Source organism: Equus przewalskii, chromosome 1 (genome assembly GCF_037783145.1).
Source record: "Equus przewalskii isolate Varuska chromosome 1, EquPr2, whole genome shotgun sequence".
NCBI classification, from domain to species: Eukaryota; Metazoa; Chordata; class Mammalia; order Perissodactyla; family Equidae; genus Equus; species Equus przewalskii.
In genome coordinates this window covers 104,159,784-104,183,254 of record NC_091831.1, presented here as the reverse complement: position 1 = coordinate 104,183,254, position 23,471 = coordinate 104,159,784, and the positions used below count along the sequence as shown (strand labels likewise).

Genomic DNA, 23,471 nt, shown 5'->3' with positions numbered 1-23,471 from the left:
GGCTACAGAGAAGGGCTGGAAAATGGAATCCGAGCTGAGATGGAGAGACACCAGATCCTAGGGCCTTTGATTGAGTCCCTGAATCCAGCTGTGCCTGAAGCTGACCTCTGGAGTTTTCAGTTGCAAGAGTTAGAAGTCTCCCTCTTTTGCTTAAGCCAGATTGAGTTGTTTTTTTCTGTTACTTGAAATCAAGAGTCTAGACTGATACATTCTTTTCTCCAGTTTACTGTCTTTTGTAATAATGGAAGGAAAAGAAAAAGGTGACATGGAACCTCGGATGGTTAGAGCGGTACCGGCCTTCAGGACGATCTAATTCCGCCCATGTGCTTAAGGCGAGACTGTCATGGGCCCCAACACTTCTGCCTTTGTGGACGCAAACACAAAACACGCACACACACACAACCATTTTGCTACTGTGTTAGCATAAAGATGAATATAACCCAGGACAGATTGTATTCATTTTTTTCTTATTTTGAGATAAATTAAAACATTTCCTTGGGCCCTAGGCAGAGTGCCTGTTGTGCTAACGGGTGAGCCAACTCTAAGGGTGATCTTTTCTCCTGCTTGTATATGGTTTTGCCATGGGCATACATTTATAATGAACAGTGAGTTCCTACTTACAAGCAAATCACCTTTTCAATTTCTCTATGATGCAATTAAGAGCAACATCAACTGAGACCCAGTTTTTGACTTAGAACACGTATAAGCAATACTGTGTTCTGATGGGTGGGGGCTCAGACCATTCATCCCTTCTAATTGACTGAATGCATTTGTGGTCTGATTGGCTTGAGTGTGATGGGGGGAGTGTCTTAGGGCAATGCTCACTTCTGATTGGCTGAATACACTAGTGGTCTGATTGGCCAGAATGTGATAGGCTAATACTAAGAGCATTGTTCACTTCTGATTGGCTGAATCCATACGCTGGCTTATTGGTCTGGGTGTCAGGCAAAGCCCCACGTGCTCAAGACTGCAGGCTGAGAAAATGGAATGGAACACATTGGTTGTACCAGGCAGAAGCTCCCCATGTGTGTTAAGAAATCTCTAGAATGAAATGCCCCCACTACAAGTCTTTCTGTAAAAGTTGTGCAAAACTCAGGGCCGTTGATTTTGTGGAGTGACCTACAGCTGTCCCTCCGTGGATGTGGATGTTGGGTATCCTGACCTCACTGACCGGCTGGATGCTGCGGTTGAGACCAAGGGTCCTTCTGGCTTTGTCTCCCAGTGCATCCTGGCCTGCAAGAGCATGGGGATGGGAAAGACAGCTCTGGTGTTCAGCTCTCTCTTATCTTCTCTCCCATATACCCCAGCTCCTCCCTGGCTTTTCCTCAAAGAGTTGCCAGTCTGTAGCCCTGGGACTCTGCCAGTGTAACTGGAGCAAGATAAGTGTAGACTACTTTTCCAAATGTTACGACGAAGCAATCCAGCCTAAATACATGTTAGACTTAAGCAATGGGTCTCAGAGTGGGACCTCAGACCAGCAACATCAAGGTCACCGAAATAATGTTAGAAATGCAGATTCTCAGGCCCCGTCCCACCCCTAGGGAATCAGAGACTCGGGGTGTGGCCCAGGAATCCTTGATTTAACAAGGCTCCCAGGTGACGTGGATGCACACTCAGGTCTGAGAACCTGTGCTCTATTGGAGGTCTCTCCCCAAAAGAACGAAGACTATTCCTTTCTTTGGAGGAGGCCTTTCCACGACAGCTTTGCTAACTGCAAGCCCGGCAGACAGGCGCCCCAGGCCAGCCAGCTCTCTCCCAGGCAGGCAGGCCCTGAGACCCGAGGGGCCTCGCACCGGGGCTCCACGAGCCCGGGTGTCCCGGGAATCCCGCTCCAGCGTCCCCTTTAGGTCCTTCATCAACACCCAAGCCGAATAAGTCAAACCCCTGTACACGTCTTGACCTTTACTTCTCTTAATGATGTGACAGCCTAGCCATTTGTGTTATCTAAGAAGCTTGAGAGACAGTGTCACTGTGCCGTGACCACGGGACCACGTTTTCCCTAGGATGGAAGATCCCGGCCAAAGTGCGCGGATCCCAGCAGCCGCCCCGCATGGCCACTAGATGGCGCTGTTGCACTTTCCTGCGGACTCCGCGGGGCGCGCCGCGCCGCCACCCGGCTTCCTTGGGTCCCACCAGAGTGCCTGAAGTGAAATAACAACGTGCCATTGTGAGCCGAGGCCTATTTCACTAAGATGTCCAGGAAATGATATGCAGCCAGGAGGCTTTGGCCAGAGGGAACGCTGACTGGGGGATTGTAGCGGGAAAGCCCCTTAGGACTTTATAAGCTCCCTCCCCACGCGCTGCATGTCTCCCCCCACCCCAAGCCCTGGCCCCTGGGGGTGGCAGAGCTCTGGTCACAGACCCTAATATCAGTCGTGGGAGGAGCGCTTGTAAAAGTGGCGACAGGCTATTTTCGTCTCCGGGGAAGCCTCTAATCTGATTGCATCCCTCTCATTCTTTTGTGTGTCTGTGCATCAATTCAGCCGCGACAGGGAGTAAAAGGAAAAACACCACAGATTGGCAAGGGACCTGCAGAAGGCTCAGATGGAGGAATAACAATCTGCTGCGTTTGAGGACATCGGGGCTGGATGCGAACGAGCGGGCATGTGGGCTGTGCGCAGCAGGCTGGGACCGGGTTTAGGGGCAACTCCAGGTCGGACGGAGCGCAGGACAGCTGTTGCGCCTGGGAACTTCGGAGACCCCACTGTGTGCGAGGCTCTGTGAGTGCTGGGGAGTAGGGGCGCCCCTTCCAGAGACCCCCAGGGGGTGGGGTCTCCTGATTGTGAGGCTGTAATAGTTGTAAACACAACTGCAGCAGCGAGGATGAAACGCTTACCCAGCCCGGCACTGTTCTAACAGAACCAACCCCTGCAGTCCCCACCACACCCCAGGAGGGTGGGACTGTTGCTCCCAGTTTACAGGTGAGGAAATAGAGTCCCAGAGAGGGGAGTCAGCCCACACGGCAAGGAAGGGCAGAGGCAGCATTCACCAGTGGAACTTCTGATTCCAGAGCCTGTTGCCCACCAAGCTGGCAGCCCCAACGGCCTCCAGGAGTGGTCCCACTGAGGAGGCTGCCCCTGTTGGGGCCTCTTGGGATTCGTCTGTTCTCATTGGCATCAGGGTCAAAGAGACGCCAGAGGTCCCAGTGCTCTGGGGTCACGTTCCTCCACTGGAGGGGCCCGTGTCCTCCAGAGCAGCTCCACAGGCTCTGGGGCTGCTGGAGGGAATCATACAACCACCACAGGGCACTGTTTCTATTCGACCGAGGAGGTCTAAAAGAGAGTGCCCAGGCCCCCAGGACTGCAGATGGGCACTGGTTAGGCTGCAGCTTGATTTGTTTATTATTTTTGATGAGGAAGATTGGCCCTGAGCTAACATCTGTTGCTAATCTTCCTCTTTATTATTATTTTTTCTCCCCAAAGCCCCAGTGCATAGTTGTACATCCTAGTTGTAAGTCCTTCTAGTACTTTACGGGACGCCGTCACAACATGGCCTGATGAGCGGTGTGTAGGTCTGTGCCCAGGATTCCAACTGGCGAATCTAGGTCACTGAAGCTGAGCAAATTTAACCACTTGGCCACCAGGCCAGCCCCAGGCTGCAGCTTTAGAATCAGACTTCTTCCCAAGAAGGGAAACCTGGCCAGAGGTGCAGGGGGGCAAGACCAGGCCTGGGAAAGCGGGAACCCCTGGATCAGGGCAAGCAGCCAGCCAGAGCCAGATATGTCCAGGGGAACCAGAGGGAAGACGAACTTGCAGGGAGCATGAAGTACAAGGGTAGGAAACAGAAACAGCTGTGTGGATGGTACCCCAAGAGCTGAGCGTGGCTCCCCCGAGGTGGTCTGGTCTCAGTGAGGCACTCCCGTCACCTGTCACCTGACTGCTCAAGCCCCAGGCCCCTCCCTTGCTTCCTGCACCAGGGCAAGCGCATCCGCTAGACCCATTAGGACCACTCCCAAGTCTTTAACTACTCCAGCCTCCTTCAGCTCCGGCTTAAGTTTTTGTGAAACATGGTCTAATGTAGGTTTCCGATTTTGTACCTCCTCATAGGCTCCCCATTTCACTCTCTTATATCTTTTTGAACTTCTCCCTCCAGCCTTGAAGAGTGAATTTACTTGCGACTTTTGGTTTGTCTTCTGCCTCCTCCTCCAGTCTGTCAGCTCCATGAGACTGTTGGTTTCCATACCCACTGGGCTAGGACCTAGAGAAGCTTCTGGAACATAACGGATACTGGAGAACATTGGAACAGGTACTCTCCTGGGCCCCACGCTGCCTCCTGCATCTCTACCTCTGCCCGCAGTCACTCAAAGATCAGATTTAAAAACCAACTTTTTGGAATGATTTTAAAATTTGGGATGATTTTAAAATTAACAAGAGTTGCAAAAAATACAAATAGTACAAGGAGCCTCCGTGTACGCTTTGCTCAGATTTGCTCTGGGTGTCATGTTGTTTCTGACCCGTTCTAGACCGGTGCATCATCTTGGCCCTTCAATCCTGAAGATTTCAGCGTGTGTTTCCTGAGAATGGAGCTGATCTCTTATGTCATCACAGTTATCAACATCATCGATTTTCGTTGACACCATACTTTCCTCTAATCTACTGTCTGTATTCTAATTTTGTCACTTGACCTAATAATGTCCTTTAGAACATGTCCCCTGTGATACATCCAGTCAAGGGGCAGATGCTGCGTTTAGTTGTCTTGTCTCTGCAGACCCCTTAATCTGGAACGTTTCCACAACATTTCTTTCTTTTATGACAGTGACATTTTCCAAGCACATAGTACCTCTGCTTTATTTTTTTTTTTCCAGCGGAATGTTCTTTATTTTGTGCTTGTCCGGTGCTGCCTCGTGGTCATGCTGGGGCACAGTGCTCCTCCTCAGGTGTGACAGCTGGAGGCAGATTTAAATTCAGAACCTTCCTCACGTGCCGTCTCCCAGCTCCAGCCAGTTCTGTTTCTCTGCTCCCACAGGATCCGTGCAAATGCTGTAGCACCAAGAGGTGGCTCTTTTTCAATGTGAGCTCTGAAAAAAAAGGCTTTCCTGTCAGTTGTGGTGAGGCGACCTGAACGAGCCCCGTGGCTTCTGGTGGGAAGGCCTGACTTTAAGCCGGAGCAGCGCCGGCGGCCCCCACGCTTCCCAAAGGCACTTTCTCTGTTCCTGCCACCAAGGCCGTGCTGTGAAGTCCCCCAGGAGCAGATCCGGGCTGGGAACAATCCCCCTTTTACCTCCTTGGCCATGTTGCTGTGTAGTTCTGAAAACACTCCACCGCGTGTAATGCCGCAGACGGCAGGGCTTGGGAAGGGACCACTTGGAAGGCTCGGTCGCATGGGGAGTGCTGCTAAAATGCTAATGTCCCAAGAAGAGGGGACATTGGAAGCCATCGCTGGCCATGGGCTCCTGGAGATGACCCACTAACTGAGTGTCACTGGGAAGGGCATTGTGGAGAGCTGGACCACAGGGCCCCGGGGCTGCAGCAGTGACACCCTTGAAAGTGGCCTTTTCTGCGTGGTCCTTGCTGGTGCCAGAAAAGAAAAAAAGACACATCTTTTTCGATGCTTTAAACTGTCCATGGGGAAGGCAGCCTGGGGAGGTGGAAACAGAGCCCATGTTTGGGTCTTGGGGTCAAATCTTGGTTCTACCTCTGATGCCTGTGGAGCCTTAACTGCTCCCAAGCCTCTTCTGTGTTCGAAGTTTGTAGCAATGATAGAAGAGAGAATGTGTGCACCGGGTGTTGTGTTTGGACACAGTTGTGCTTCCAAAGTGTGGTGTCCTTTCTCCTTCCTGCTCCTGGCTGCCTTCTCCGCTCACTCCTCCAGCACTGAGATGAGGAGGGACCTAACAGATGGCAGAGGGTCTGGCTGTGCCGCCATGACCCAGGCCCAAGTGGGCACAGGCATCTGCAAATGCTGGTGCTCTGGCATTTTTTCTTTTCTTTTCTTCTTTCTTTCTTTTTGGTGAGGAATATTGGCCCTGAGCTAACATCTGTTGCCAATCCTCTTCTTGCTTGATGAAGATGGTCTCTGAGCTAACATCTGTGCCAGTCTTCCTCTATTTTGTATCTGGGATGCTGCCACAGTGTGGCCTGATGAGCAGTGTGTAGGTCTGTGCCCAGGATCTGAACCTATGAACCCTAGGCCGCCAAAGCAGAATGCACAAACGCAACCGCTATGCCGCTGGACCAGCCCCGTGGCATTTTTGACTGTTACTGGTTTGGCATTGTTTTGAGGGTACCCAGGATGTGTGTTGATCAGATATAGTAAGGCATGCAGACATGGAAATGAGGACTGTCATGGAGAAGAGTTTTATCAGATTCACTGTTCCGTAGAACACAGGAGGCACAATGTCCTAGGCAGGGCCATGCGGGGAAGCACCAGGGTTGGTCAGGGGGCAGAGGGAGTGAGGGGGAATCGTGGGCAAGGGCCTTTATTGTGGTTTCCATAGAAGGAAACAGCAAGGCAAGGTAAGCAGGCTTAGGACAGGCTAGTTTGGATAATTTCGGGATTCTGGGGTTTAGAGGCTGTCCCTGGCTGTCTAGAACCCAGCCCTGGGGTGAAGTGGGCAGGTGGAGAGTGGCTTTGAGGATGTGAGCCCATGGAGGAAGCGTCTGGGGAGTGGGCTCTGGATTGGCTGGTTTGCATGTGGAAGGATTCTCGGTGCCATGGAGTTGTTTACTGTCTCTAGGAATTGGCTAACTCTGGAAGAGGCGGTCCCTCCAGGGTCAGCAAGGCCTGGATATCAAAGCATCAGCATACAGACAATGACAGACATGGTCAATACAGGACCTTCCATCCCTGGGAAGGAGGAAAGTCTAACTTTGGGGATCCCACCAATGAGGCTGTTCTCTGGTCCCTCACAGCCTTGGCTTGCCTTTGTGGTCTTCTAGAATGCGTGCTCCATTGCCACAAGTAAAAACTTCGTGGGTGACTGCAGACGCTGGACTTTTCATTCAAATACAGATACTTCCAGAGTTACAGAAACCTTGGCAGGCAGAGCCGTGCTTGTGGACCCCTTGTCAACAGCCTCTCTTCAATCCGTTTCTTGCTCCATCAGTCAGCCAGCGCAGTCGCCAGGGATGCTGGCCTGGGGTGCATGGGAGGGTGATGCCCAGGAAAACGATGACCCCCCTGGAAGAGGGTTGCGTGCACACTTTGCATCCCAGTGTGTCTTGCCGGAGTTTGTGTTCTTTCAGAAGAAACTTGGAAGGGGGAGGAAGGATTGTACAGATCAGTCTGGAACGGAAGAGTTCAGAACTCACCGAGTTGTGTTTGCAACTGGGAATGAGACCATCCTGCCACCAGCTCCAGCGCTGAGCAGCAGTGTCAAGTGGCCCTGCATGTTAGTTCCCGTGTGTGCATACATGCCTGAGTGTGTGTGTGTGCACACATAGGCTGTGGGGTGGTCAGACCTGTGTGGCTTTTATCGATAAAGGTGAAGGTCAGTGTCCAAGGTCACTTGTGGGCCCCAGTGAGAGCACACTTCGGGTGGAGAAGGAGGACCTCCTTTTTCGTGGCTCTCTGGCTGGAGACAAGGGGCTACTGATTAGGAGCAATGCTGCCTGATGTGCTGGGAGGGGCATCCGGCTAGATATCAACAACCGTGCTTGGATTGATAAAAGTTTGGAGGTTATAACTCTTTGACAGAGAGACTACAGCACGCTGGTCAAGACAAAATTAGTAATGCCCCTTCATCCAGCGTTTAGGTTTCTCCAGAGAATGTGCCCCCACTCCGTCCCTCCTTTTTCTGCTCTCATCCCTCCCTTCCATACCTGCTGTGAGCCAGTCAGTGTGTCTTAGGCACTGGGGACAAAGAACGGGCAAGAAAAGGCCCAGTGCCCACCTGGATGGAGTTTATAATCTCTTGATTGCAGCGTTATTAACATTTTGGGCCGGATGATTCTTTGTTGTGGGGGCTGTCCTGTGCACTGTAAGGTGTTTAGCAGCACCCTTGGTCTTTACCTGCTAGATGCCAGGTGCACCTCCCCTCTTTCCACAGTTTTGACAATCAAAAAATGTCTCCAGAGAGGCTGGCCCCGTGGCCGAGTGGTTAAGTTCACGCGCTCCGCTGCAGGCGGCCCAGTGTTTCGTTGGTTCGAATCCTGGGCGTGGACATGGCACTGCTCATCAGACCACGCTGAGGCAGCGTCCCACATGCCACAACTAGCAGGACCCACAAAGAATAATATACAACTATGTACTGGGAGGCTTTGGGGAGAAAAAGGAAAAAAATAAAATCTTAAAAAAAAATGTCTCCAGACATCACCCAATGTCTCCTGGGTGACACAGATCACTCTAGTGAGAACCACTGATGGAGTGGGAGACAGACGGCCAAATGAGCCTGTACCACACAGCTTACATAGCATGGGAAGGACTTCGGGGGGGCTCCATTCAGGGGGTCACAGAGTCAGGGCAGGGGGGCTGGCAGTCAGTGCTTAGTATATGCCTGTTGAGAATTGACCACAGGTCCCCCAAAAAATCCAGTCAAGAGAAGACCTGTATTAATATCATGGGATTGTCATGGATGCTCTTAATTGGCACCATCCAAAACAAGTAGGTGGCGGAATCGGTGAGTAAGATAAAGAATAAAGTGATGTTCTCTGTTCCTCTATTTTGGCCTGTCCTGCCCCTGGAAATGACAGCCATGTAGGAGAGTGAGTTCATTTGGTGGCAGCCTAGAATCGGAACTTTTTCTACTTTTCGAATAAACTGGAGTTCCCTCAGTGTTTCTGTGGCCCCTTGAAGGAGCAGCAAAGGAGAGTGTGCAAATGGATTTCTTTGTGCCTGATCCTGGGGGCCAGCCTCAGCTTTTACCAAACGTTTGGCTGTATCTGGCTCTTGGCAAGGCATAGGCATCTGCTGCCTGTGATGTCCAGCAGAAGAGTATCATCTGATTCAAGCATCCTTCTCAGAAGACGCTGTCAACACCCCCGCTTCTTCCTCCTGTGTCCAGCTGAGTTCCTTTCTCTCTGCTTAGCTCCAAGGTGTTGATGAGTCAATCATTGTGGTGCTTGCAGTTGTCTCTCAGCTGGGAATTCTGATGAGGCGGCTGTGTGCCCATGGGCATGCGTGCGTGCGAACCAGATCTTTAGTCAACACACACTTGGTTAAAGTGCTATAAGATGCTGCTGCAAAGGATTTTAACTTGCTCATCTGACCATTGAATGAGGCCACGCCTGCTCCAGGTTTCTCAAATGGTCAAGGGTAACTGCAAGCATTTTAGAAAACAAAGCATCAAAATGGAAACTTTCTAGTGTAACAAGACATGATTTGGCCATTTCAATCTTTGAAATGACAAGTTTAGAAGCCCCTTTAAGTGAAATCATTTTATAAGAAGCCATTTTTGAGAAGATATTCTTTAAAAGGAAAACTGTTCTAAATACCAAAACTAACAACGTGATGATGACATTTATGATGACAACGACAGGTCCACGTAATTTCCATTTCCAAAGGCTTTTGGGTCCTTCTCAATCACTCGGGCTCCAAACTTTGGAACAAGCTTTGCGATCTTCCTTTCCTACGCCTCTCATGGTCAACCAGTTACCAAGATCCCTAGCATTTCCATCTTTCATCACTCATGGGTGTTCCTGTCCTTTCTGTTTCCATCACCCTCGTTCAGCAACTCCATGTCCTTCCTAAACTTTGGCAAGGGCTGTTCAACAGGTCTCCTTGCTCCCTGCATTTTATCATTCATCTTCCAACTATTTCTTGAACATCCCAGTGTATTAGTTTTCTATTGCTGTGTAACAAATTACCCCAAAACATATTGGCTGAAATCGACATTTATTATCTCACACGGTTTCTGAGAGTCAGGAATTTGGAAGCATCATAGCTGGGTGGTTCTGGCTCAGGGTTTTTTGTGAGGTAGCAGCCAAGATATTGGCTGGAGTCACAGTCATCTGAAGGCTTGACTGGGGCTGGAGGACCCACTTCAAAGATGGCGCACTCACACGGCTGTTGGTGGGAGGCCTCAGTTTCTCACCACATGGGTCTCTCCATAGTGCTGCTTGAGTGTCCTCACAACATGGTGGCTAGCATCCCTGTGAGCAGATGGTCCACGAGAGAGAGCAAGGGGGAGGATGCACTGCCTTTTGAGACCTAGTCTTGGATGTCTGATATCACTTCTTCCTCCCAATTCTATTTGTTAGAAGCCAGCTCTTACTTTATTTTAGGAGAGGGGAATTAGTTCCCACCTTTTTTTTGAGGAAGACTGGCCCTGAGCTAACATCTGTGCCCATCTTCCTCTACTTTGTATGTGGGATGCCTACCACAGCATGGCTTGCCAAGCGGTGCCATGTCTGCACCCAGAATCTGAACTGGTGAATCCTGGGCTGCTGAAGAGGATCGTGTGAACTTAACTGCTGTGCCACTGGACTGGCCCCAGTTCCCACCTTTTGAAGGGAGCAATTTTGAGGAATTTCTGGACATATTTTAAAATCACCACATCCCTTATGTAAATGTAACTTTCTGTGTTTTTAAGGAAGTTAGTCTGTAAGGTACTTCCATGTTGGTTTATCCTACTCTAGACAGACAAGCTGCCAGCATAAGTCACCCAGTCCTGTCAGATCTTTGCTTAGACATCTTCAAGTTTTCAGGAAATAATGTTTGTAAAACGGACAGCCACATGCAAAAATAATTAAATTAGACCACAATCACAACTATACACAAAAATTCACTCAAAATGGATTAAAAACTTGATTATAAGACCTGAAACCACAAAACTCCTGGAAGAAAACATAGGCAGTATGCTCTATGACATCAGTCTTAGCAGTATCTTTTTGAATATCTCTCCTCAGGCAAGGAAAACAAAAGCAAGAATAAATAAATGAGACTACATCAAACTAAAAAGCTTCTGCACAGCAAATGAAACCGTCAACAAAATGAAAAGGCAACCTACTGATTGGGAGAAGATATTCACAAATCATACATCCAATAAAGGGTTAATATCCAAAATATATAAAGAACTCATACAACTCAACAACAAAGAATCAAACAACCCAATTAAAAAATGGGCAGAGGATCTGAACAGATATTTTTCCAAAGAAGACATATAGGCAGCTAAGAGACACATTAAAACATGTTCAACCGCACTATTTATTAGGGAAATGCAAATCAAAACCACAATGATATATCACCTGACACCTGTCCTAATGGCTATTATTAAAAAGACAAGAAATAACAAGTGTTGGAGAGGATGTGGAGAAAAGAGAACCCTCATACACTGCTGGTGGGAATGTAAATTGGTGCAGCCATGATGGAAAACAGTATGGAGATTCTTCAAAGAATTAAGACTAGAAATACCATATGATCCAGCTATTCTACTTCTGGGTATTTATCCAAAGAACATTCAAACACTAATTCAAAAATATATGTGCACCCCTATGTCCATTGCAGCATTATTTACAATAACCAATACTTGGAAACAACCTAAATGTCCATCAATTGATGAATGGATAAAGAAGATGTGGTATATATGCACAATGGAATACTACTCAGCCATAAAAAAGAATGAAATCTTGCCATTTGTGACAACATGGATGGAACTCGAGGATAGTATGCTAAGTCAAATGTACAAAGACAAATACCATATGACTTCACTCTTATGGAAGATAAACAAACAAACAAACACATAAATCCAGAGAACAGATTGGGGGTTACCAGAGGAGAAGGATATGGGGGGGAGTGAAAGGGGTAAAAGGGTGTATGTGTACAGTGATGGATGGAAACTAGACTTTTGGTGGTTAGCACCATGTAATGTATACAGAAGTCAAATTATAATGATGTACACCTGAAATCTATATAATGATTTAAACCACTGTTACCTCAATACAAAAATTAATTAATTAAAACAAAACCCTTCAGGGACTACCCCTTGCCTATAGGATTCAGCTCAAAGTCCTCCAGCCCCTAGCTTTCCAGGCTCCTAACCATACCTTCCCTAAGAACATTCCGCTTTCTGCCCCACCTGACGACTTGCTCTTCTCTGAACGCATCCTGGCTTCCCCATCCTTCTGCCTCCACTCATTCCCATCACCCTCTAAACTCCTGCCCCTCCTTTACCCCTGTTTTTAATCACTAAGCCTGTGGATTTTACTTTCTTAATTTATTTCAGACATTGGTCCCCACTGCTCTGTCTCTCCTCCCAGGTCAGACACAGGGTCTCTCATCAGTACTCCTGCAAGAGCCCTCTGGACTCTCCCTATTTTTATCTACTTCCTCACCAGTTTCTATAGATACGGTTGCCCTGTAACCCATCTAAAGTACAGATCTGACCATGTGCTTTCCTTGCTTAAAATCCTTCCCTGCCTTCACTCAGGGCTAGATAGCGTCCAGCTTCCTTCTGTGGTGCCCAAGACCTTCCGCCCCCAGCCCCCAGCCTGCTTCTCCGGGCTGCTCTCATGCCCACGTCCTGTTCTCGCAGCACCACATCTCTTACTGTTATCGTCCCACCAGGCAGTTCCCCACCTTTGCTCCTGTCCTTGTTTCCCTTTGGCTGGTGGGATGAAGGAGTAGGGAGAAAGGAAGCAACGCCATAGGAGCCCCTGTGAATGTAAGCCCCAAGAGTCCAAAAATATCTTGGGGAGCACTGAACTTTCCACCTGGCAAGGAACAGGGCCCCCCCAGTCAACTTTATGTGGGCCTCAGAGGATGGGGTTACATGTAGATCCTGATACCAAGGTGCTAATTAAACTCCCTAATGATTTTGACCTGGAAAACGAGGTCCTTTCCTGAGCGCCCTGCAAGCCTGGCAGAGCCGGCGGGTATTGCTGCTGCTAATAACTCACAGCCGTACCTGGCAGAGTAATATGCCCGGAGGAGTTTCTGCTGCCTTGTGCATGTTTAAACTCACTTCCAAATTAGGGAAAGAAGCACTTTGTCACCCCCATGCAAGAATCCAATTGTTTTGAGGCTTTTCATCCTATTCTTGCCCAACACAGGCGGTATTGTGATAGGATGTGCATGCTCGATTGATGTGAATACTGCTGACTTTTAACGAGAGCAGCGAGGAAATTCTGAGCTTCCCCACCTTTTGCTAAATGAAAAATAGAGCTGTCTTCTGTGATGATCCCTGCTTCCGCGCTGAGCTGCTAGATCTCGGGAGGGGTTTGATGCTGTGCCTTCCAGTCATCCTTGTGGCACTGCTGTCCAGGGCTGGTGTGAATGGAGCTTACTAGATGTCCCCTCTTGTAGCACGTGGTGTTCATTAGTGCTATCCACTAAATATTTCCCTTTCTTCCCACTCTAGGCTCATGCTGTGACTGCACTTTCTGCCCCTCTGTGGTTGGCTGGTGCCAAGTAATTAGTTCAGGCCAATGATTGTACATGGACCATGTCACCCACAGACTGGACATTTAATTGCAAATGTGAGATCCTCTAGAGCTCTCTTTCTCTGGGGCACCAGTGACCAGCACCAATTGAGATGATAAGTTTTTAGTAAGCCTGGATCTCCAAGCGGAGTCCCCTTGTTGACCTACAAAGGACATGTGACACAATTTTTAACCTACTGAGATTTTGGAGTTGTTTGTTACCACAGCACATCCTAGTGTAGCCTGACCGATACATCATGTTGACATTTTTGGCAACTTAATATTTGCCGTAACTTCATTTACACAGAGGCAGTGAGTGCCTTTGCCTTTCCTGGTTTATCAGTTTTGAGTTTATCAGCTCAAGAATTCCTTGAGGGAATTTTCACTGATGGCCTATTGGATGGTCAGGATTTATTATCCTTTTCAAGACTGGGAAGAGAGAAGTTGTGGTCTACTATTTTTGGCACCACAGCCCAGCGGTCTGCTATCTTAGAATGACCCTGGCGTTCTCCGTGAGGTTAACCTTCCCTGGCTTGATGACAGATACCCCAGCTTTGGCCATGCCATTGCAGAACTTGGTTAATCCCAACAATGTATTGAGTGCCAACTGTGTGCCAGCATAGCAGTGAGAATACCTTATCTCGAATTCTCAGTATAGCTCTATCAGGGAGGCGTATAGTATTCCTATTTCTCAGATGATAGAACTGAGGCAAGAAGAGGCTAAATAGCTTGCCTAAACTCACTTTGCTAGTGGAGCCAAGATTTGGACTGAGCTCTGGGCGTAAAAGTCTTTGTACTTTATATTGCATCGACCCAATTATCGTTTGCAAACTTCTAGGAAAGGGAAGTAAGGTGCCCCTTTCCTTTGGGCTGTTATCCTTGGGGATATTAGCACCTTGATACTCTGTGTTTTGTGGGATGCTACATTTTCATTTATTCATTCAATCACTGGCTCATTCACTCACTCACACACTCATTCATAAATTCATTCACTCATTCATAAATCCACTCATTTGTAAGTTCACTCATTCATTCACTCATTCAGTAGGTTTTGTTAAGACTCTATTATGTTCTTGGTTTTGTTTGGGGCTAGGATTTAGATGTGAACTGGTTATGATTCCCACCCTCAAACTCAATGGACCCACAGCCTTGAGGGAATAGCAATATAGAGACTCACAGAAAGTGTCACAGATACACCCAGGGAAGTATGGGCAGCCTCAGGAGGTGGCTTCCAGTGTAGACTGGGTATTGAGTTGTGTCATGGCTGACTTCCTGGAGGAGGTGATACCAGAAATCATTTTAGAGGTTTCATCTTCTCTTTGTCTTTGAGAATCTTTCACTGTTTGCCCTCTCACCCCACACCCCATCCCACTAACTCCATAGCCTGAGGGTCAATGTCATTATCACCAGTCATGATCCTTCTGTTTCTGAAGATCACAATCTCAATGGCTTCTGTATTCCATCCTCTTCCCCTGGCAGGTGCTTGGCCCCTGCTGTTCCCCTGGCCTGACCTCAGAGTCATCATTTCCCGCTTCCCCCCGCATGGAGAAGTTGGGTGGCCCCTCCTAAAGAGTGAAGGTATAGCATCCTAGCTCTTTGGGGCATGAAGAGATTTCCCCCAAGTTTGGCCTGTCGCTTGCTCTTAATGGCTTGGTGTTGCTTGCAGAGCCAGCCAGCAGAAAAATGAACAGAACCCTCTGATTCTTCCCTGCGAAGATGGCTGGGGTATTTTGAGCAGAAACAGCTTACAGCTCTGGGGGAAAAAAACGTAATTCTCGTGTATGAAAAGCAAGAGCCAGAGTTACCATGTTCACTTCTTGTTTTTAAAGCCCCCACAGGCCGAGTCACATATCTGGGTCAGAGGGTCTATTGATTACCTGTCAGGGCCTGAGGTGTGGGTAATCAATAACACTAACCTACAGGAAAGGTGGCCTAGAATGCAGAAACCCCATCACATTGACCCTCCGTGTTTTCTAGTCTGTAAGTGCTTTGTGGGAAAACAAAACTCTCCAAACTAGAGCCACGAATGCCCCAAATTGTGACAATGTTCCTACAACCCAAGGCTTTGGAAATGGCGCCCCACCCCCTGCAAATGAACCAAAGGCAGGTTGTTTGCTTGGTCTCCCAGAGCTTAAACAGCCAAGGGCGTGCAGGGGGGCAGGGAAGACACAGTATTGCGACAGGGGCTTCCTGGGGAAGAGAAAAGAGAGACTAAGAGGGATTTTGTCAGAGGGTCCGTATGACCGATGAAGGGCCCAGTGATGGAGGAGGCTGGCTTTGCCTGGATCGGCTTGTGACGCTCCCCACATGAATGACTTTCTTTTTGGAGAGGTGCCACATGGCAAGTGTTGGCTTCTTATCATGGTCTGCCAGGTGTCTGGTCTAGGGTTCGTGTTGAGAAAAGCCAATGTCACAGCAGCTGCAGTGGCTCTTGGAATCACTTACCCAGCATCCAGTCCCCCTTCATCCATCCTAAGGGCCCCCAACTTTGTTCAGTGTGTCCTCTCCTGTGGGAGGCAGGAAATGTGGCTGGGGAATCAGCATGTAGCAGCTTACCCCTGGTGGCTGAGCTGAGTCGAGGGGTGAGCATAGGACCTACGTCGGCCCCATGTGAAAAGTTCCAGAGTCTGCTGTTGGAGGAGGATTCTCTCTCTTGCAGCTCACCTGTTTGATGGAGGGCTGCTGCTGGCAGCCATCTTTGGACCTCCAGGGGACCAGTGTTAAGATGATGATGACTGTGGAGTACAATCTTTACAGACACCATAGGACAAATCAATGCCCTAGCTGGATGCCCTGTTACAGGAAATAATCAATGTCTATATTTTAAAGCCAGTTTGAATCAGGGATGTCTGTTGCCTGGAGTTGAAAACATCCAAGCTGGGCAGTGGCAGATATTGTGGGTATAGCTGTGGTCCTGGATTGTGGCCAAAAATTATGCTGGTTAACCTTATAAAAACCCACAGTTTGGGCCACTGGGTGTGGGGAGGGAATTTGAATTACGTGTCGCCCCTAGGGAAGCCAATGGGGCTAATGACAGCTCTCTTGATGAAGGGTCTTGGTGGGCAGTGCTCCTGGGGAGGGAGCGCGGACGTTGGGTGCTGCAGACCTGGCTGAGCCAGTTAAGACAGTCAAATGATCAACAATACCAGTTCCATGTGGGCGACACTCTGTAATGATTTGTCATTCCATGACTGATGGAAATTATGCTTAATGGAGCTTTTAAATGCTTTCTTCTCTAGAGAATGGTGGTAACACATAGTCAGACTTCAGCCTTCCAGGGCCTTCGGGTATCAAGAACTGCGAACCCGGAAGCCCAGGAGGAGAGGGAGGCTTCTCAGGGGACGACGGAAGGAGCGATCCCAGGGCAACTCATCCCCCACTTCAAAATCATCAGTTAGAACCACAGACTCCTGGCCCCAGGCCTACAAAAGTCAACTCTCCTGGGGTGGGGCTCAGGATTCTGTGTTTTTAACAAGTGTTTCCAGAAGGTCTTTTTTTTTGGTAGCTGAAGTTTTTGGACTATTGCTTTGAGGGCTCATCAGTGACAGGAGCAGCAGGGAGGAGCTGAAGATGACAGGCAGGATCCTGTTGGGAAGGAAGAGAGTAATGGGCTTGACTGAGGGGTTAACTGTGTGTGTGAGAGTGTGTGTGGGAGCGTGTATATGAGAGTGTGGGTGTGTAAGAGTGTGAGTGTGATTGTGTGTCAAAGAGTGAGTGTGTGAAAGAGTATGTGTGCAAGAATTCTTGTGTGAGTGTGAATGTGTGAGAGTGTGAGTGAGAGTGTGTGTGTGTGTGTCTGAAGTAACTGGAGACAAGGAGGCTGACGGAGGCAACCAACAGAGGCCTGGAGATTTGAAGAAGCGACAAGGGTGACACGATGTGCCGAGAAATGAGGAGCCCCGGAAGGGCGGGGCTGTGCAGAGGGTGGGCATGTGGTCCTCAGCTGGGAAGGGGCCTGACAACCCCACACACGAGCGCACTGACTCCTGACAGTTCTGTTTGGGGGAGAGACGTTCTCCGTCTCCTTCCATGGATGAAGACGTGGAAACCTATGATTTCAGTGAGCAAGACCCCTCAGCTTGTGAGTGATGAGAAGCGTGGCGAGAAGGGAGACCCCGTGCAGCAGGGTTAGCCCTCCATGTCTGCCTTTCTCCACACCGGCTGTAGCTCTGTCCTGGCCACCCTACCCACCTGTTGACCTGAATTTCCTTGTCCTTCAAGATCCAAGTCAGTGGCTACCTCAGAAACTGCTTTCTGCCCCTTCCCAAGGTCCAGGGTGGAGCACTCTATGCTCAGGGGCATCGGGGCTTCCCTCTGTCCTTGCCCCCTTGCCTTGTGTTGTCACTGCCCTGTACTGCTGGATGTTTTAGGAGACTGCCCTCCTGAAAGACAGAGCTGTGTCTTAGCCCCTTCAGGGGGGGCTTGCCCTCATTGCTGTAGATGTGGGCTCTTAGGAACTGTGCAGTATGTGTGTGTACATGTGTGTGTGTGTATGAGGGAGGAAGAGAGACAGTATACATTATTCCACAGTGTGTGGCACCACCTACAACGTGGCACAGAATGTCACAATTCCATCAGACTAGGGGTTGCCTATGAAAGGAACGGAAACGTTGACCAGCAGCCACAGGAGCCTGGGGGAGAGGAGACAGCACCTGCAGGGGGCAGCCGCCTGCAGTCCCCACAGCAATGGGACCTCTGACTGGGGACCTGCTTCCTGAACTTGTACAAGACAAGCTGTCCCAGGTGAAGCCCGAGTCGAGGGCTCAGCTTTCATTAGGGACCCTCTTCTGAAGGGGGAGCAAGAGGCTCCAACAGGCTGGGCTCTGGCCTTGGGCTCTGCAGCCTCACCCTATGCATTCTGGAAATGGAGGTTCCATTGGGGGTGACTGGCCTTGGGGGCGTGGTGCCCAGGAGCTCTGGGAAACAGCACAGGCCCTGACTTACATAGTCCCTTTTCCCCCCAATTTGTTTTATTGTGGTAAAATACGTATAACATTAAATTTATTATCTTAGCCATTGTTTTTAGTCTACAGTTAAGTACATTTATGTTGTGGTGCACCCATCACCATGACCCATTTCCAGAACTCTTTCATCTAGCAGAACTGAGACTCTGTACCCATTAAACAACTCTCCCCTCCCCTAGCCCCTGGCAACCACCATCCTACTTTCTGTCTCTGCGAATGTGACTCCTCTAGGAACCTCATGTAAGCAGAATCAGCAGTATTTGCCTTTTTGTGTGGCTCGTTTCACTTAACACAGTATCTTCGGGTTCATCCATGTGTAGCATGTGTCAGGATTTCCTTCCTTTTAAAGGCTGAGTGATGTTTCATTGTATGGATCGACCACATTTTGCTTATCCATTCATCTGTTGATGGGCGCTTGGGTTGCACGGTGTCTTTCTTTTTCCCCTCCACAAACCCCCAGTGCATGGTTGTATATCCTGGTTGTAAATCCTTCTAGTTCTTCTAGGTGAGCCACCACCACAGCATGGCAACTGACAGACGGTGGGGGGATGGGGGTGGAGGTGTGGTTCTACAACCGGGAAATGAATCCAGGCCACTGAAACAGTGACAGCATCGAACTTTAACCACTAGGCCATCAGGGCTGGGTCTGCAGGGTCCCTTTTACAAGTGTTTCCATCATGAAATAATTAAAATTACAAGGTCAGAGTCTATACCCTTAGTTCTTTACACTTTTGTCTCATTGTATCATTTCCCTGGAATCCTATTCATATAGCTACTTTGACCTCTGTGAGGAAAGGGCTTGAGAGGCAAAGAAAAGTGTTAGCACGTCTGTCGTGTACTCCTTGGACATTCTGTGTGAGCTGGAACCCGGGGAGGACAGTGGGCTGGACCCCGTTCATGGCATCTCAGCTGTTTGCACCCTGCTGGGGGCTTTTGCACGAACCCATCCAGTTTCCCGCCGTGTCTTCTTTCTGCCTGCCAGCCGGTGTGTTATGGTGGGCCGTCCCTAGGTGCTAGAGTCGGATATGCCTGGCACTGAATGTGTGACCTCAGGTGGCTTTGCCTCTCAGAGACTCTTCATTTGGAACCCCACAAGGTGGCCATGAGAAACAGGTGAGCCAGCACAGGGTCTGACCAATAGTGAATGCTCGATAAACGGCAGCTTCCTTCTCCACTCCCCTCCCAGTTTGTGGTCACACAATTAAGAGAGAATATTCCTTGACTTTTTGGAAATCGCAGACACAGTGACACGTTGCATGTTGTCCTGCTGGTCAGTCAGGCCCCCTCATCCTCCCAGAGAGTTGGGCTTTCTCTGAGAAGCCCAGCCTCAAAAAGCATTCCTAGGAATCTCTGAGTCATTCCTAATTCCAATATTCAGGGACGCAGTGAGGTCCCCAGCTGCTAAACGTTCTGGCTTTGGGGGCAAAACTTACCATCTGGTCTGGTTGAGTGAGAGGGACCTGCTGCACCCGCTGTGAAGACCAGCCGGAGTTGAATCCGGGCAGCCGGATGTTGCTCATTACTGCACAGGAGTCCATTGCTTTCAGTTGATTAGGGGAAGTCGTTATCTTTGGACTAAAAAGCCTTACTAGGGGCCGGCCCGGTGGCACAGTGGCTAAGTTCGCATGTTCTGCTTCAGTGGCCTGGGGTTGGCCGGTTCGGATCCCGGGGGCGGACACGGCACGGCTTGGCAAGCCATGCTGTGGTAGGTATCCCACGTATAAAGTAGAGGAAGATGGGCACGGATGTTAGCTCGGGGCCAGTCTTCCTCAGCAAAAAGAGGAGGATTGGTGGCAGATGTTAGCTCAGGGCTAATCTTCCTCAAAAAAAAATTTTTTTAAAAAAAGCGCCTTACTAGGGGCTGGCCCTGTGGCCAAGTGGTTAAGTTCGTGCGCTCCGCTGCAGGCAGCCCAGTGTTTCGTTGGTTCGAATCCTGGGCGCGGACATGACACTGCTCATCAGACCACGCTGAGGCAGCGTCCCACATGCCACAACTAGAAGAACCCACAACGAAGAATATACAACTATGTACCGGGGGGCTTTGGGGAGAAAAAGGAAATAATAAAATCTTTAAAAAAAAAAAAAGCGCCTTACTAATTACATGGTCTAGTCTGAAGCAGCATTCACGGAGCCTACGATGAGTCTGGTCACCTTAGAAGTTTCTTTGTGCTCACCTGTGATGACAAGGCTCCATTTTGACACAGATGGGACGTTTCCCCACGTTTCAAGTGAGCATGACAAAAATGCAGAAACCACCAGTGGGTCCAGCAGGGCATGGGAACCCCAGCTGGGATCCAGGCTCAGGGCTGGTGAAGTTTGGGGCACAGTGAGTGGGTTCCCGGGCACACCACGTCCTTCTCCGTGGCCCTGCTGCCATCCCCTCTACAGCCCGGCCCTTCCCTGGCTGATACAGTCCTTTTCTTCAGAGTCTGGGTCCACTCGGATAGAAACAAGAGCACAATGACTAATTATAAAACCATTATATGATTAAACTCAATTAACTTCAAATAACCCTTGAAATTTGCTTAATGTCAGCCCTTGGCCCTGCTTGAACTGCTAAATATTGCTCTCCTTTGAAATTCTGATGAGAAGAGCTGATTACACCGTGGTGCCCAGTGCTCTGTGGGGCATACACCTGTCTCCGAATGTGAGGCAGGAAGTGGTGCCGGCGCTGGCGGTCCTGGGTACAGGTGATGGCGAGATTCGAGGAGACAGTGGAGATGGAACTGGGGGGCCCTGCAGCTCTGCTGGGTCTCAGACCATGTTGCCTGCTGGGGATGCTGAGGGGCCTTTCACCTGGCTCTGACAAAACCTTTATCTTTGGACTTGGTGCCTGTTACAGGCTGAATTCTGTCCCCCACCAAATTCATATGTTGGAGTCCTAAGCCCCAAACCCCAGAACGTGACTGTGTTTAGGCGTTTTAAAAGATAAGTAAGTTAAAATGAGGTCATGATGGTGGGCCCTAATCCAGCCTGGCTGAGGTCCTTGTAAGAAGAGGAGATCAGGACACAGACACAGGCACCGAGGGAAGACGATGCAAAGACGCAGACCACCTGCGAGCCGAGGAGAGAGGCTCGGGAGAAAGCAGCCCTGCCGACACCTTGATCTTGGACTTGTAGCCTCCAGAACTGTGAGAAATAAATGTCTGTGCTTTAAGTCCCCCAGTCTGTGGTACTTTTTAACGGCAGCCCCAGCAAACCAATACAGTGCCCTTCACTCTCTGCTTGATTTGGGCCACCTGTCCCCCGCCCAGCACCATTTTGGAGCCACCACGTCACCTAACTTGAGGAGGCGCCCTGTTAGCCTTGGAGAAGGAAAGACTGGAGCCCTGATGGCAGAGGGGGAGGCAGGCACCCTGTGAGTAGAAAGGAGAAGGATGGGAAAGTGATCCAGGGTCTTGGGGGAGGGAGGCCAGGAGCCCCCCAGAATTTCAGTGCTGACTAAACATTAGAAGAAATGGGTAAGAAGACACATGGATGGCCAGTAAGTATGTGAAAAGGCGCTTAACGTCACTAATTATTAAAGAAATGCAAATCAAAACTGCAATGAGGTATCACCTCGCGCCTGTTAGAATGGCTGTCATCAAGAAGACAAGAGATAACAAACGCTGGTGAGGATGTGGAGAAAAGGGGACCCTTGTGCACTGCTGGTGAGAATTCAAACTGGCACAGCCACTGTGGAAAACGGTATGAAGGGTCCTCAAGAATTTAAAAATAGATCTACCATACGATCCAGCAATTCCACCTCTGGGATATATCCAAAGGAAATGAGATCAGTATCTGGAAGAAACATCTGCATTCCCGTGTGTATTGCAGCATTATTCACAAAAGCCAAGATATAGAAACAACCTAAGTGTCCGTGGATGCATGAATGGATAAAGAAGATGTGGTATATATACAAAATGGAATATTATTCAGCCATAAAAAAGAAGGAGATCCTGCCATTTGTGATAACATGGATGAACCTGGAGGACATCATGTTAGGTGAAATAAGTCAGACAGAGAAAGAAAAGGACCGCGTGATCTCACTTATATGTAGAATCTAAAAAAGTCAAATTCACAGAAGCAGAGAGTAGAACAGTGGTTACCGGGGTGGGGGCGGAGCTGGGGAAATGGGGAGATGTTGATCAGAGGGTGTAAAGTTTCAGTTGTGTAGGATGAATGAGTTCTAGAGAGCTGACGTGCAGCATGATGACTACAGTTAGGAATACTGTCTTGGACGCTGGACATTTGCTGAGAGAGTAGCTCTAGCTCTTACAATTACAACAAAGTGGTACCTATATGAGATGGAGATGCTAATTAGCTGGATTGTAGTAATCATTTCACTCTGAATACGTATATCAAAACATCATGTTGTATGCCTTAAATCATTATAATTTTTATTAAAAAAAGAAATGAGTAAGAACTACCTAAATGCTCTGTGCCCTTGTTCCCTCACCTGTAAAGAAAAAATGGGGATGATAAAAGTATCCGTCATCCAGGATCATGGGAATTAATTGAATTAATTAAACTTATAACTGCCTGGCAAAGAGGGACCACTGAGTAAGTGTTAGCAATTGTATTAGTTTGCTATTGCTGTGTAGCAAATTTCCCCCTACTTTGGGCTTAACACAGTGCACGTGTTTTCATTCACAGTTCCATAAGTCCGAGGCCCTGGAAAGGCTGGGTCTCTGCTCTGGCTCGGACAGGCTGTGCCAGGGTGTTGGCCAGGCTGCATTCCTTTGGGGAGGCTCTGGGCAAGAGTTTGCTTCCAAGCTCAGTCAAATTATTGGTCAAATCTGCTTCTCTAACACTGTAGGAATGAGGTTCCTGTTTCCTTGGGCTGCCCTTCAGGCGGGAGCTGCTCTCAGTGCTCAGAGGTCACCCACGTGCCTTGCCACATGGCCCCCTCCGTCTTCTAAGCCACACACAGAGATCTACCCTTGCATTGAATCTCTTTTATGCTTTGAATCTCTTTAGCCAGGAGGAGCCCAGTCCCTTCTATGGGCTCACCTGATTAAGTCAGGCTCACCTAGGATAATCTCCTTTTCTTAAGGTCAACTGATGTGGGACCTTAATTACATCTGTAAAAGCCCTTCATGGCAGCATCTAGAATAGTGTTCAATTGACTCTCTGGGAGAACATACGGATATATGAGGGGGAGAGAATCTAGGGAGCCATCTCAGAATTCTGCCTGTCACAGCAATTCTTTTTACGATAAGTGTATCATTCC

The 23,471-nt window shown here is 49.0% G+C and overlaps 1 protein-coding gene across 11 annotated transcripts in view; it reads left to right on the top strand.

Moving 5' to 3' along the window:
• Positions 1 to 23,471, top strand: part of FAM169B (Protein) — a 210,582-nt gene that overhangs the window by 95,552 nt on the left and 91,559 nt on the right. For 2 of the 11 annotated variants that reach the window (XR_011540039.1, XR_011540052.1), the window contains 2 exons: positions 2,493 to 2,720; positions 4,093 to 4,245. The exons of 4 other annotated variants lie outside the window; for them this stretch is intronic. Coding sequence is in view for 1 of the 7 variants with exons in the window: in XM_070619427.1 (XP_070475528.1) it covers positions 2,493 to 2,641 (149 nt within the window). In the remaining 6 variants the exon portion in view is untranslated. Of the gene's footprint in view, positions 1 to 2,492; positions 2,764 to 4,092; positions 4,246 to 4,462; positions 4,685 to 23,471 lie in introns of those variants that run through there. 5 more of the 11 variants (XR_011540045.1, XR_011540043.1, XR_011540044.1 and 2 more) reach the window with 4 other exon arrangements.